At 40.1% G+C, this 12,619-nt stretch overlaps 1 protein-coding gene and 1 pseudogene across 1 annotated transcript; one reads left to right on the top strand and one right to left on the bottom strand.

Annotated features, from left to right (window-relative positions):
* Positions 1-272: 272 nt before the first annotated feature.
* On the bottom strand, positions 273-387 carry LOC112470172 (annotated as a pseudogene).
* Positions 388-9,182: 8,795 nt separating this feature from the next.
* On the top strand, positions 9,183-12,205 carry ELOVL3 (ELOVL fatty acid elongase 3). The gene is made up of 4 exons (XM_006920956.3): positions 9,183-9,515; positions 10,348-10,479; positions 11,103-11,254; positions 11,506-12,205. Exons 1-4 carry the CDS (start codon positions 9,415-9,417, stop codon positions 11,931-11,933), a joined length of 813 nt encoding a protein of 270 aa, XP_006921018.1. The 5' UTR covers positions 9,183-9,414; the 3' UTR covers positions 11,934-12,205.
* The last annotated feature ends 414 nt before the right edge of the window (positions 12,206-12,619 follow it).

The following is a 12,619-nucleotide window of genomic DNA, read 5'->3' as shown; positions in this document are numbered from 1 at the left end:
ACTGGTGTTAGTCCACACTCAGCCTCCAAGAATGTAATTATTGTTTATTCCTACCAGTTCCTAGATCCAGTGACTTCTGCTTCTTATAAGCTGTGATCTTCAGTATTTGCCTGTCTCTCCAGTTTTGGGGGCAGTGGTTTGTCCTTAAAAGATTTATTTTAAAATAATTACATAGAAATATAAAAAGGATTATTTGAAAATATAATGGTTACTATATTTGAGGTGATTTTTGCTGTTTTATATTTTCTTTTATTATTTATTATTATCATTTATGCCTACAGCACCTGGTCTTCCTAGGTGGTCTCCCAGCCAAGTACTAACCAGGCCCGACCCTGCTTAGCTTCTGAGATCAGACATCGGGCTCGTTCAGGGTGCATGGCCGTAGACCATGGACCATGGCTCCACTGGGGCGTGAACCTAGGACCTTCTGTCTGTAAAGCAGATGTGCTAACCGCTACACTGTGGAACCACGCCCGTTTTGTATTTTCAAAAATTTCTACCTTTAGAGTCAGAAGAAAAAAATGAGCTTTTTTTGTTTTTTTTTTGTTGTTGTTGAATAATAAGTACATGGTACATCATGTAATGAAATAGTATACAGCTGTCCAAAAAGATAAAGAAGCCCTAGATGTACTAATATAGTATACTCCCCAAGGCATATTTAAAAAAGAACTATAAAATAATATGAAAATGTACTACCTTTTATGAAGATATATGCAAACATACCTTTTTATGCATCAATTATATTTGAAAAGATACACAAGAAACTGGTAATTGTGTTTGCCTCTGGGAAGGAGAACTGAGGAGTGATTGGAGTGGGAGGCAGAATTATGTTTTTGTTTGTTTACCTTTTATTCTTTTTTTACCACACACTTCAATTGTGTGTGTGTGTGTGTGTGTGTGTGTGTGTTTGTAATGGAAAAAAATACCAATGTGTCTTCTGATTAATTTCAGAAGACTTTGGATATGGAAAAGAGAATTGTAAAGCTTGGTGTCATCTGCGGGAATAGTGACCTATGTTCCTGGTGTGACTTGCTGGTGACAGAAGGGACAATATGGACCTTATTCTCAAAGGATTATTGTATGTTTCTACCTGTCTGGTCTGGTTTCTACCTGTCTGTTGGCTAAGGGGAATGCCTTTGTTTCTGAACTTCCTCAGAGCTGAAGTGGCTTCCCAGGTAATGTTTGTTGAAAACATTTAAAGGGAAATATACTAGGCACAGTTGCCTGGGAAAGGGATAACAGACAGGGCAAAGGCTTTGAAAAGCTTCTGTGTATATCAGGGAATGTAGAAATCCCTGCACATGCTCAGGACTGGACACATGCTAGAAAAGACCAAAGAATACCCTCAGTTTTCACCACTAGCTGACCTTTAGGCTCTGCACAAGGAGGAAGTGAAGGCTAAGGTACAATAGTTGTAAACTGCCTGGCTAAGTGTTGGCACCAGCACAAAGCCAATATGCAGAGATTGGGAGAGTATTTTTCTTTTTGTTTTCTCTTTCCTTTTTTTTTCTCCAGACAATAAGGTTAATAGCTAGTTTCTCGTAAGAAACCATGGAGGCCAGAAGTCAGTGGGATAACATATTTAAAGTGTCAAAAGAAAAAATTAAACAAGAATTCTACATCTGGCAAGACTGTTCTTCAAAAATGAAGGTGAAATAAATGTTGAGGTTTAAAGAAAAAAAATGAAGGTGAATTTCATTTAAAAGAATTGAAAGCAGAGTCTTGAAGAGATATTTGTTACATCCATGTTTATAGTAGCGTTATTCACAGTAGCTAAAACATGGAAACAACCAAGTATGCATTATCAGATGAATGGATAAGCAAAAGTACACACACACACAATAAAATTCAGCTTTAAAGAAAGAAGGACATTCTGACACATGCTACAACATGAATGAACCTTGAGGACATTATGTTAAATAAATCAGTCACAAAAGGACAAATACTTTATATTCCATTTATATGAGGTACCTAGAGTAGTCAAAATTGTAGAGACAGAAAGTAGAATAATGGTTGCCAGGAGCTGGAGGTATGAAAGGGAATGAGGAGTTACTATTTAATGTATATTGAATTTCAGTTTTGCAAAGAGTTCTGGAGATGGTTAGTGGTGATGGTTGCATAACAGTATGAATGTGCTTAATACCACGGAACTATATACTCAAAAATGGTTAAGATGGTAAATTTTAGGATGTGTTTCTTACCTCAATAAAAAATTGGAAAAATATATAGAGTAATACATAGAACAGTTATTAACATTTTAAAGGACAAATGCATAGAATTTTTATAACAAAATGAAAATTATTAATGAAAACAATGAAGGAGAAATTAAAGTATCCCCAGATAAACAAAAGCTGAAGGAGTTCACTGCAAACACACCTGCCCTACAAGAAATTCCTTTTAAAGGAAGTCCTTCAGACTGAAATGAAAAGACTCTAGACAGTAACTAGAAGCTATACAAAGAAAGAACACAAGTAATTGTACATATATAGGTAAATATACAATCCAATATTGTATTTTTGGTTTGTAACTTCTTTTTTTCCTATATGATTTAAAAGACTATAAGACAATAATTATAAATCTATGTTAATGGACACAGTGTATACAGATGTAATTTATGACAATAGCAATATAAGTGGGGGGAGGACAGAGCTGCATAGGTACAGTTTTTATACTATTGAAGCTGAGTTGGTTCAATTCAAACTAGGTGATTGTCATCTTAATGTGTTATTTGTAACATCCATGGTAACTACTAAGAAAAGTAACTAAAAAAGAAATGAGAAGAGAAGCAGAACAGTATACTAGAAAAAATTAAACACAAAAGAAGGCAGTAATGGAAGAATTAAGGAATAAAAAAAGGCGAGATATATAGAAAACAAATGGCAAAATAGCAGATAAGTTCTTATCAGTAATTACTTTAAATGTAAATGTATTAAATTCCAATTAAAAGGCAAATAAATATTGGCAGAATGGATTTTAATAATTCAACTATATGCCATCTACAAGAGACTCACTTTAGATACAAAGACACAAATAGGTTGAAATCGAAAGGATGGAAATAGATATTCCATGCAAATAGTAACCAAAAGAGAGCTGGGGCAGCTACACTAATATCAGACAGAATAGATTTTAAATCCAAAAGTGTTATTAGTGACAAAGAAGGACATTATATAGAGATAAGGAGATATAACAATTATAAACACACTCACCTCACAAAATATATGAAGCAAAAATGGACAGAATTGAAGAGAGACTTCAGTACCTCATTTGCAAAAATGGATAAAACAATAAACAAGATCAATAAGGAAAAAAAGGCCTTGAAGAATAAACTAGACCTAGCAGACATATACAAAACACTCTACCCAACAACAGCAGAACACATATTCTCAATTGCGTTTGGGAGGATAGAGCATATCCTTGCACAAAGCAAGTCTTGATAAATATAAAAAGATTGGAATTATACAAGCATCTTCTCTGAACACAATGGAATGAAACTAGAAATCAATAACGGAAAACTGGAAAATTCACAAATATGTGGAAATTAACACTTAAAAACCAATGGATCAAATAAGAAATCACAAGGGAAATTAGGAAATACTTTGAAGTGAATGGAAATGAAAACATGACATACCAAATGCAGAGTAAGCTCTGAGGTGAGAGGGAATGGGAAGCAGAGGATGATGCTGGAAAAACAAGACACAGCAGAGTCACTTTGGAATATTTGAGGCATGCTTGGGAAGAGGAGACAGGGACATGGGAAGTCTCGTGGTTTCTGTATAGTGTTGTTACTGCCTTCCAACCAAGACCATAAAAATCTAGAGAAAGGAAATGAATGTAGGATCTAAGGGTCAAGAGGGTAGAAGCAGAGAAGCCAATTAGTGACAGAACACATGGAAAAATAAGACAACTCCAAGATATTTCAATACATTTATTATTAGTTTTGAACATTTACTGATTATGAAAATAATTTTTAAATCTCCCATTATTCCACCATCCAGACAAACCCTATTAGCATTTTGGTGCATTTCCCTCCAATATTTGCTCTCAACATAGTTTTCTTCCATATTTTTTCTCTACAAAAAAATTTACAAATATTTTCATCCACATTTCTTCCACTTTTTTATTTTATGAATTGGAGAGCATACTATACATACAGTCTCATAACCCACTTATTAATTTTTACTTTATATCCTGAGCATTTCCTATGTCATCAAAAGCTTTATTCCCTAGATGAATAGCATTCCAGAATGTTATTACATCAGTTTAAAAATATCATGAAAGAAAACTTAAAATACTTTCGATTATTTCCTATAATTTCACCTACCCTAGCAAATGATTTCACAATTTCATGTTACTTTTCAATTTTAACCTTTAGAGACATCATCACTTAGATAACTGGGATAATGGGATAGGTACAGCTTTAAATATTGTTTTTCTTTCACATTATTTTACAAACATGGTTGCATGTTTCGTCATGTACTGTTAGCTGCAAGCTGTTCTGTAATATTAGTATTTAATATTTAATCATTTATTAGTAGGTTGTTTTCAGTTCTCTTATTATTTAAGTCACACCAACTTAAGTATTTTAGTACATACAGAGTTTCTCTTTTGGCCTATTTCACTGGGTTTTAAATCTCTAAGGTGAAGGACTAGGTCAAGGAATACCAGTTGGTTCTGCTGTTACTTAAATGTACTTCTTGAAGGATCATGTCAATTTACTTGGCCACTATCCAGGTGTGAATGTATCTGTTTCCCATAGGTTTCACCAGCGTCGGGTATTTAATTTTTACAAGGTTTAATGGCTGTTAATTAGGACTATACTATACATACAGTCTTTAATTTGCATTTCCCTAATTACTAAGGAAATTGAGTCATACACACACACACACACACACACACACATATATTATATGTTTATTGTTTGTATTTCCTCTTTGGTGCCTATTCAGTTCAAAGCAACAGACATATTTTGAATGCCCATTGTGTGCCAAGTGCTGTGCTTCTCTCAGGGATGAGTGACCTAACAAAAATGACCTTTTGAAATAGGGTGGCGGAGCCAGGATAGTGTAGAAAATATGTGACTGACTGTACTCAGTTGGTAGAAGCACAGTAGTGGCAGGCAGTTTGGCAATGTCCTGTGGGTAGAAGACAAAGTAGGAAAGGGTTGACCCTGTCTAAAACAGATTAGGCCTTTTCAGGGCAAATGACTTTAGAGCTGGGCCAAACAATGGGTAGTTTGTACAGGTGAGGAAAAGATGTCTGGGGAGAAGAGGGAATAATATGGAGAGAAGTAAAGGGGGTTGAAAAACATAAAAATATAGTACTTGAGTTATGAAGTTGTGACCCAGTATAGCTAAAATGTGGCATACTGGGGCTGAGGGATGATGGGACATTGGAAAGGAAAAGTCAGGGCTAAGTTCAGGAATCTGACCTTAGTCCTAAAGATTTTTGTGTTCTTAAAGAAGAAAGACATGAGCTAATGTGTGTTTTAGAGCTTTCTGGCAGCTAATAAAACGTAGATTTGGGAAGACTAGAGTCTGTAAGACGAGCCTATCTGTATCTTTAGCCACTTACCAAGGGTCAGGATAGAACCAAGTAGGACTAAGGATAAGATTTTTATGTAGTATGCATATTAACCCTTTATATGTCCTACTTGGAACTATATTCCCATTTCCTTTTTAAAGGAAATGGGCTTTCCTTTTTAAAAATGTTCAAATTGTGGTCAAATATAAATAACGAAAATTAACCATCTTAACCATTTTTAAGTGTACCATTCAATAGTGGTGTTGTGCAGCCAGTCACCAGATCATGGCTTTCTTTTTCAGTTAATTTAGTTGAGTTTTATTGAAAAGAAGTTGAAATTTCTACAAATTCACTTTTTGGGGGTAATACTTACTGATGTTTGCTTAACACTTTATACTGTATCATGTTCTTTAATATATATGATCTCCTTTGGTCCTCATAAACATGCTTCTAAGGTGGATATTATCCCCATTTTATAGATGAGAAAGCTGAGGCCAAGAGATTAAAAAAAAAACCTCACAAGCTTGGCGTGTTTGTCCTGGAGAAACAAAGAGTGTCACTCATATTTAGGCTAAGGATTTCATTCTTCAGTCATTCATGTGACAAATATTACCTGAGTACCTACTATGTGCCTAGTATTAAGAGAATGATGTTGAACAAAATAGACATATTCCTTGCATTTATGGAGCTCAAGGACCAGTGGGGGAAACAGGCATTAATTAAGAAATCATAAAAATAATGAAGTAATTATAAACTCTCATTGAAGGAAAGAAATACCATGTTATGAGAATAATTTACATATAGTAGGGGTACCAGACCAAGTCAAGGGTTGGGGAAGTTTTCTCCTAGGAAGTAACTTCTGGAGATTTCTCTTCTCTTCCATGCACCCTGCCCCAAGCCTCACCATTAAACTTCACAAGGAAAAACTGTGTCAAATATCTTCATTTCAGAGAAACCAGGACTGATTATACATATTCTATATGCATTTGTAAACCTTCCACAATGATTCACCCTGACATTCCTATTATGTCTAGTCCACAATATTCTTTCATTGACATTATCTGACTTGTATACTGACCTCAACTTTGTGAAGTAGACAGGCAAGAGTTCATCTACTCTTCCCTAAGTTCATTGAGCATCTTTATAACGAGTGTTATAAACTCTGCATCTAGTAGATTGCTTGTCTCCATTTTGTTTAGTTCTTTTTATTTTAGCTTTGTTCTGTTCTTTCGCTTGAGACATGTTTCTTTGTCTTCCCATTTTGGCTGCCTACATGCATTTGTTTCTGTGTATTCAGTAGGGCTGCTACGTCTCCTGGTCTTAGTAGAGTGACAGATAAAGAGCTTCTCAGACAAGAAAAAGCTAAGAGTTCATCATCACCAAGCCAGTATTACAGGAAATGTTAGAGGAACTTTTTTGAGGAGGAGGAGGAGGGGTAGGGGAAGGAGGAGGAGGAAGGAAAAAGCTCAAAAATATGAAAAATAAAATGGCAATAAGTACATATCTGGCAACAAGAACTTTAAATGTAAATGGATTAAATGCTCCAATTAAAGGATAGGGTGGCCGAATAAGAAAACGACACATGCTGCCTACAAGAGACTCACTTCAGATCGAAAGACACAGACTGAAAGTAAAGGGATTTAAAAAGGTATTTCATGAAAATGGAAACCAAAAAAGCTGGGGTAGCAATACTCATACCAGACAATATAGACTTTAAAGCAAAGGCTGTATCAAGAGACAAAGAAGGACCCAGGTATCCCACTTCTGGGTATTTATCTGAAGAAACCCAAAACACTACTTTAAAGGGACATGTGGATCTATACGTTCATTGCAGCATTATTTACAGTAGCCAAGATATGGAGGCAACCTGGGTGTCCATCAGTGGATAAATAGATAAAGAAGAGGTGATATGTTTATATGCTTGTACACACACACACACACACGGATGGACCTAGGAGGTATTGTGCTGAGTGGAGTAAGATGGAGAAAGACAGATGTCACATATGGATTCTAGAGAACAGGGTAAACAACACAAAAGGTCATAGATACAGACAACATTTTGATGGTTATCAGATTGGATTGGGATGGTGAAAGGGGAAGAGATTAACAGGTACAAATTGGTAGTTACAAAATAGTCATGGGGATATAGAGTATAACATGGGGAATAAAGTCAGTAGTATTGTAATAACTATGTATGGTATCAAATAGGTACTGGATTTATTGAGGTGATCACTTCATAAGTTATATAAATGTCTAATCACTGTTGTACACCTGAAACTAATATTATATTTTATGTCACCTATAATTGAAAAAAATAAAAATAAAAAAATAGAACCATTGAAATGAAGTAGCATGATCCAGTTTAGGTTTTAGAACTCTCTTCTGGATGAGAGGACAGAAAGTGGTGGTTTTCAAGGAATGGTCTGGGACCAACTACTGGGTCAAAATCTCTGGGTATGGGCTCAGGAATCTTAAGATCAGTCAGGTTTGGGAATCTTTTTTCTGGTTGCATTGCAATAAAGAGAGAGAAGGAGGTGATACAATCAGTTAACATGACTAAGATAGTGGATATAGTAACCAGGTGAGAGGCGATGAGGTACAGAGACAAAGAATGCACTTGAGAATCATTTAGATAGCATGGACAGGACTTCTCACTCGACCCTTCCCTGGACAGTGGCTGATGTTCAAGGAAGTGGAACTGGGATTCCTACCTGGGTACTCTGACTCCAGAGCCTGTGGGCTTTATTGCAAAAAGCCACTTATAGTCACATCTTGATTTTCAGTATTTTATATTTATTTCTCTTAGCCCTTGTTTTGCAAATCTCCAGCTGATGACGGGCCTTGTATTTCTCCCTCACTTTCATACAACCTAGGAGACAAATAAGAGACCGACAAATAAGGCCTTAAAAGTTTTGAAATATTTCTTTGGGGCTGAATACACAGGCAAGGAAAAAGTAGATATGATCAAACAAGCACAGACTGAGGGAGAGAACAGGACACTGGGGAGATGTAAACCCTACTGTCCTGAAAACAATAATCCCAGAAGCTCAGAGGGTGACCCCATTTCCTCCCCAGAGTTACTACTGGGTGTCAGGCTGGAGCAGTTCAGGAATACATGAAATCGTAAAGAAATACAACAGCCTCAACAACCATCTCCCCAAACACCAACATCAATAACCTCAACAATAAAATTCATTAAAATTCATCTCGCTCCCACGCACAACCACAGACCTGAAGGAGACAGATGGGACTATGTGAGAGGCTCTTTGCTGCTGCTTCCCCAGCCTGATTCATCCTCAACCTTGGCCTGGCTTTCCCAGGGTCTCAGGGAAGGGGGAAACTGACACCCGCATCTCTGGGTCCGGGTTCCAGAGGCTAAGGGCACCTCCACTCTCTCCTCACTGTTAAGTAGGTCAAGAATCGCGCAAACTTAAGCAAAAGCTGAGGTTGTCCGTGCCAGGCAAAGACGGGCACGTCCTGGTGCCTGGCAAGGCTACAGAGGCTAAGCCAAGCAAATAGGAGTGGAGGTGTTGGGGGAGAAAAAGATGGAAAGGGTGTGGCGAAGGCTTAGGACGGGCATTTGGGGAGTGTTCGAATGACCAATCAGAGGTCGTGCTTCGGGACAGGGGCGTGTCTTGGTTGAGATTAGATAATGGCCGCGCGCCATCTGGACCTGTCGCTTTGAGATTCTGCGTTATCTACAGCAGTGGCCGCGGCGGTGGAATGGTGCAGGACTGTAGCGCATGTGCCTGAGTCTGACGCTCCTCGACTTTCCGCGGAGTTCTTCGGTTCCTGCCCGTTCCGTCCTACCCCAGGGTTCGCTCCATCTTCCGTCCCCAAGTCTCTCGCTCAGCTCCCCAAGCTCCCAACCAACCTTGACATCTGCAGAACGAAATGGGCACAGTCATGAACGGCTCAGACAGAACAGAGTACCTGCTTCAGCCCTACAACTTCGAGCTATTTTCGAACTTAAGCCTCTTTTTGGAGGAGTACTGGTGAGACCTGTCGCTGGGGAAGGGTCGTGCCAGGGGCCGGGTCCTAATGACCACAATTTGAGGAGTGGGAGGAGATACTGACTGCAATGATTTTCTTAAAAAAATAAAGGTATTAGGTTCTTTGTACTGACTCCACACCCCCATTGTCGAAGGTACAGGTAATGTGATACCTTAAAGAGATTAGGTCTGGAAGGAAGAAAGAAGGAAAGAAAGATGGAGAAAGAGAAAGAGGAAAAGAAAGAAAAAGGGAAGGGAGAGAGAAAGGCAGAAATGAAAGGATGGGGTGAGGAGTATGGGAGAAGACAGAAACCAAGGGGAACTTGAGAACTGGTCTCTGAGGAATGATGTCTATTTGAACTCCTACTGTAATGTTCCTCAGAGGTGTTTGTGGGCTGACTTTATGCTCCAGCCAATTTGCCATGACCCAATTAGGTGAAAGCTATTGCCACACTCTTCTTACATCCTGCGTTGGTTTTAGGCATGGACCAGCACCTGTCACCCACTTCTGGCCCCAGTGAGAGAGCGATAATAACAGAAACCTTGGCCATAGCCCCTGCCATGTGCTAGGTACTTTACACGTTAACACTGTCAGGAGAAGAGTGTTATTCCCCCTTTTCAAATAAGGAAACTGAGGCTCAGAGAACTAAGTAGGTTTTCCAATGTCCCACAGCTAGTAGATGGCAGAGCTGGGACTTCTTCGGTTCCTGCCCGTTCCGTCCGGAGCACTAACCCGGCGAGCACTAACCCAGAGCACTAACCTGGCGAGATGAATAAGCATTCCTCTAACCAGCACCCACCCATGAGCCCATCCCCTCTGCCTTCTGCCTGCCAGGTCAATCTCAATTCCGATAGCTCTGATCTACTTGCTGCTCATCTTTGTGGGGCAGAACTACATGAAGGCACAGAAGGGCTTCAACCTGCAGGGGCCTCTCATCCTTTGGTCCTTCTGCCTTGCAATCTTCAGGTAAGACTCCTCACCTATCCTGTAGACTTTAGACCCTCACTCTATCTTTGAAAGCTTTCCAGAAACCTCAATCACGTCAACTCCCAGTTTCCCACAACTCTCTCCTTATCCCATTCTCTCAGCTCTAGCTCTCCTCCCCCATCCCCAGCATGTACCCTCCTCCTCCCCCAGGCTTCAAACTGGCAGTTTCTGCTCTCTCTCATGAGTCTTCTTGTGCTCATGGAGTCTGTGTGCTTCTAATAAATTTCTCCAGACTCTAACACCCTCTCCCAAGACCCTCCAATAACTTCCCCAGCCCCTGCTTCCCATATTTCCTCCCCAAAACTTCGATCTCCCCCATCCTGCCGATCATCTCCTCATAGGCTCCTATTCATCCCAAGAACTCTATTTCCTAACTCAACTTTCGATCCCATCTTCCAGCATTTCTCGATCCTTCTCCAGCCCTCATCTCCTCTAGATTACTGCTTGGATCTAACAGACTGGCCCAAGGATCTCAGAAGCTGTGACCTCTGGAAGGATGGGGAAGTGGCAGAGCTTAGGACAGTGACCTGACCAGGCCGAGGGCGAAGGGTGGATTTGTGTCTGGGAATGACCTTACACCCTTTTTCTCTGTCCCATTTCAGTATCGTGGGAGCAGTGAGGACATGGGGCTATATGGGGATGCTGGTACATAGGAGAGGCCTAAAGGATACTATGTGCTTCTCCAGTTTCACCACCGATCCTGTAGTCCGATTCTGGTCCTCTGTCTTTGTTCTCAGCAAGATCATTGAATTTGGTGAGTGGCCAGGCTTTGTCTCTCTAGTACCCAGTCAACTGCACCCCTCCTCAGGGCTCCCCTCACCCATCATCTGGAGAGTCCCTTCCCCACCCCAGGGTCCTAACACCTCTCACCCAAGCCCCTCTTCAGATTCCCTGCCACAAAGACCCCTCTCCCCACCCGGAGAATTCCCTCTGTGTTCCCACATTCAATGCAGAAGGTAGTCCTAATAATGGGTAGTATGCAAGCTATAACTCTCCATCTCCCAGGAGACACGGCCTTCATCATCCTGCGTAAGCGGCCACTCATCTTTGTGCACTGGTACCACCACAGCACAGTACTAGTGTTCTCGAGCATTGCATTCAAGTACAAGATAAATGCAGGTGGCTGGTTCATGACCCTCAACTTTGGTGTGCATTCCATCATGTACACCTACTACGCTCTGAAGGCTGCCAAAGTGAAGTTATCCTGGTGGTTTCCCAGGCTCATCACCACCCTGCAGATCCTACAGATGTTTATAGGAGTCACTGTCATCAGCCTTTCTTACATCTGGAGACAGGAACAGGGATGCCACACCACAATGGACCTCTTCTTCTGGTCCTTCCTCATTTATATAAGTTATTTAATCCTCTTTTCCATTTTCTTCTACCAAGCCTACATAATGCCCAAGGTCAAAGCCAAGACCAAGAGGGAGTAAAGTGTTGGAGAAAAAGAAGAAGCCCCAGGCTCTCTACTCCCCAGGGTACTGAGGGGATGGGCTTAGTTTTGGGAGAATGATTACAATGCCTTTCCTGCATGGTTTCCCCACAGGATGTGTGCCTCAAGGTGGCAGGAAGTTATGACAGACAAGAAACACCACCCTGGGAGGGGAATGTGATCTAGTACTTTTATTATATTTCTATTTTTAATGTGAAGGCCAAGCAGTCACTAGGGTGGAAGTGGGACTGAGAAGGATTCCCAGAGCTAGGTTATTTATATTTCTATACAGAAACCTTTCTTCTTCTTGCTCTGTTTTTAAATTAAATATTTCAACAATATTTTCGAGTTTTGGGGATTTATGGGAAGAAGGGGTCTGTTGCTGTGGGAGAAGGCTGCTGGCAGTGAGATGATCAGTAGGTGAGAAGCCTAAGAGGGTGCACACACAGACACTCAATAAGAATCCTAGGCCTGGTAGGCACTTAATAAATGTCTGTTACAGACCACAATTTTATTGCTGTTAGAGGCCCAAGCCCCTCATTGGAACAGTTTGAAATAGGTGCATAAAGGCAGAGTAACTTTTCTAAGGTCTTAGGCTTCCTAAGTTGCAGAAATGACAAGTAGGCGTTGCCAACCAGACCTTCCAGTTATCCTCCCTGGGACCACAGTGTGGCGCTGTAACACCAG

This window comes from Pteropus alecto, unplaced genomic scaffold (genome assembly GCF_000325575.1).
Source record: "Pteropus alecto unplaced genomic scaffold, ASM32557v1 scaffold177, whole genome shotgun sequence".
NCBI lineage: Eukaryota > Metazoa > Chordata > Mammalia > Chiroptera > Pteropodidae > Pteropus > Pteropus alecto.
Note: the sequence above shows the minus strand (reverse complement) of the source record. Positions and strands in the feature narration are given on the sequence as shown.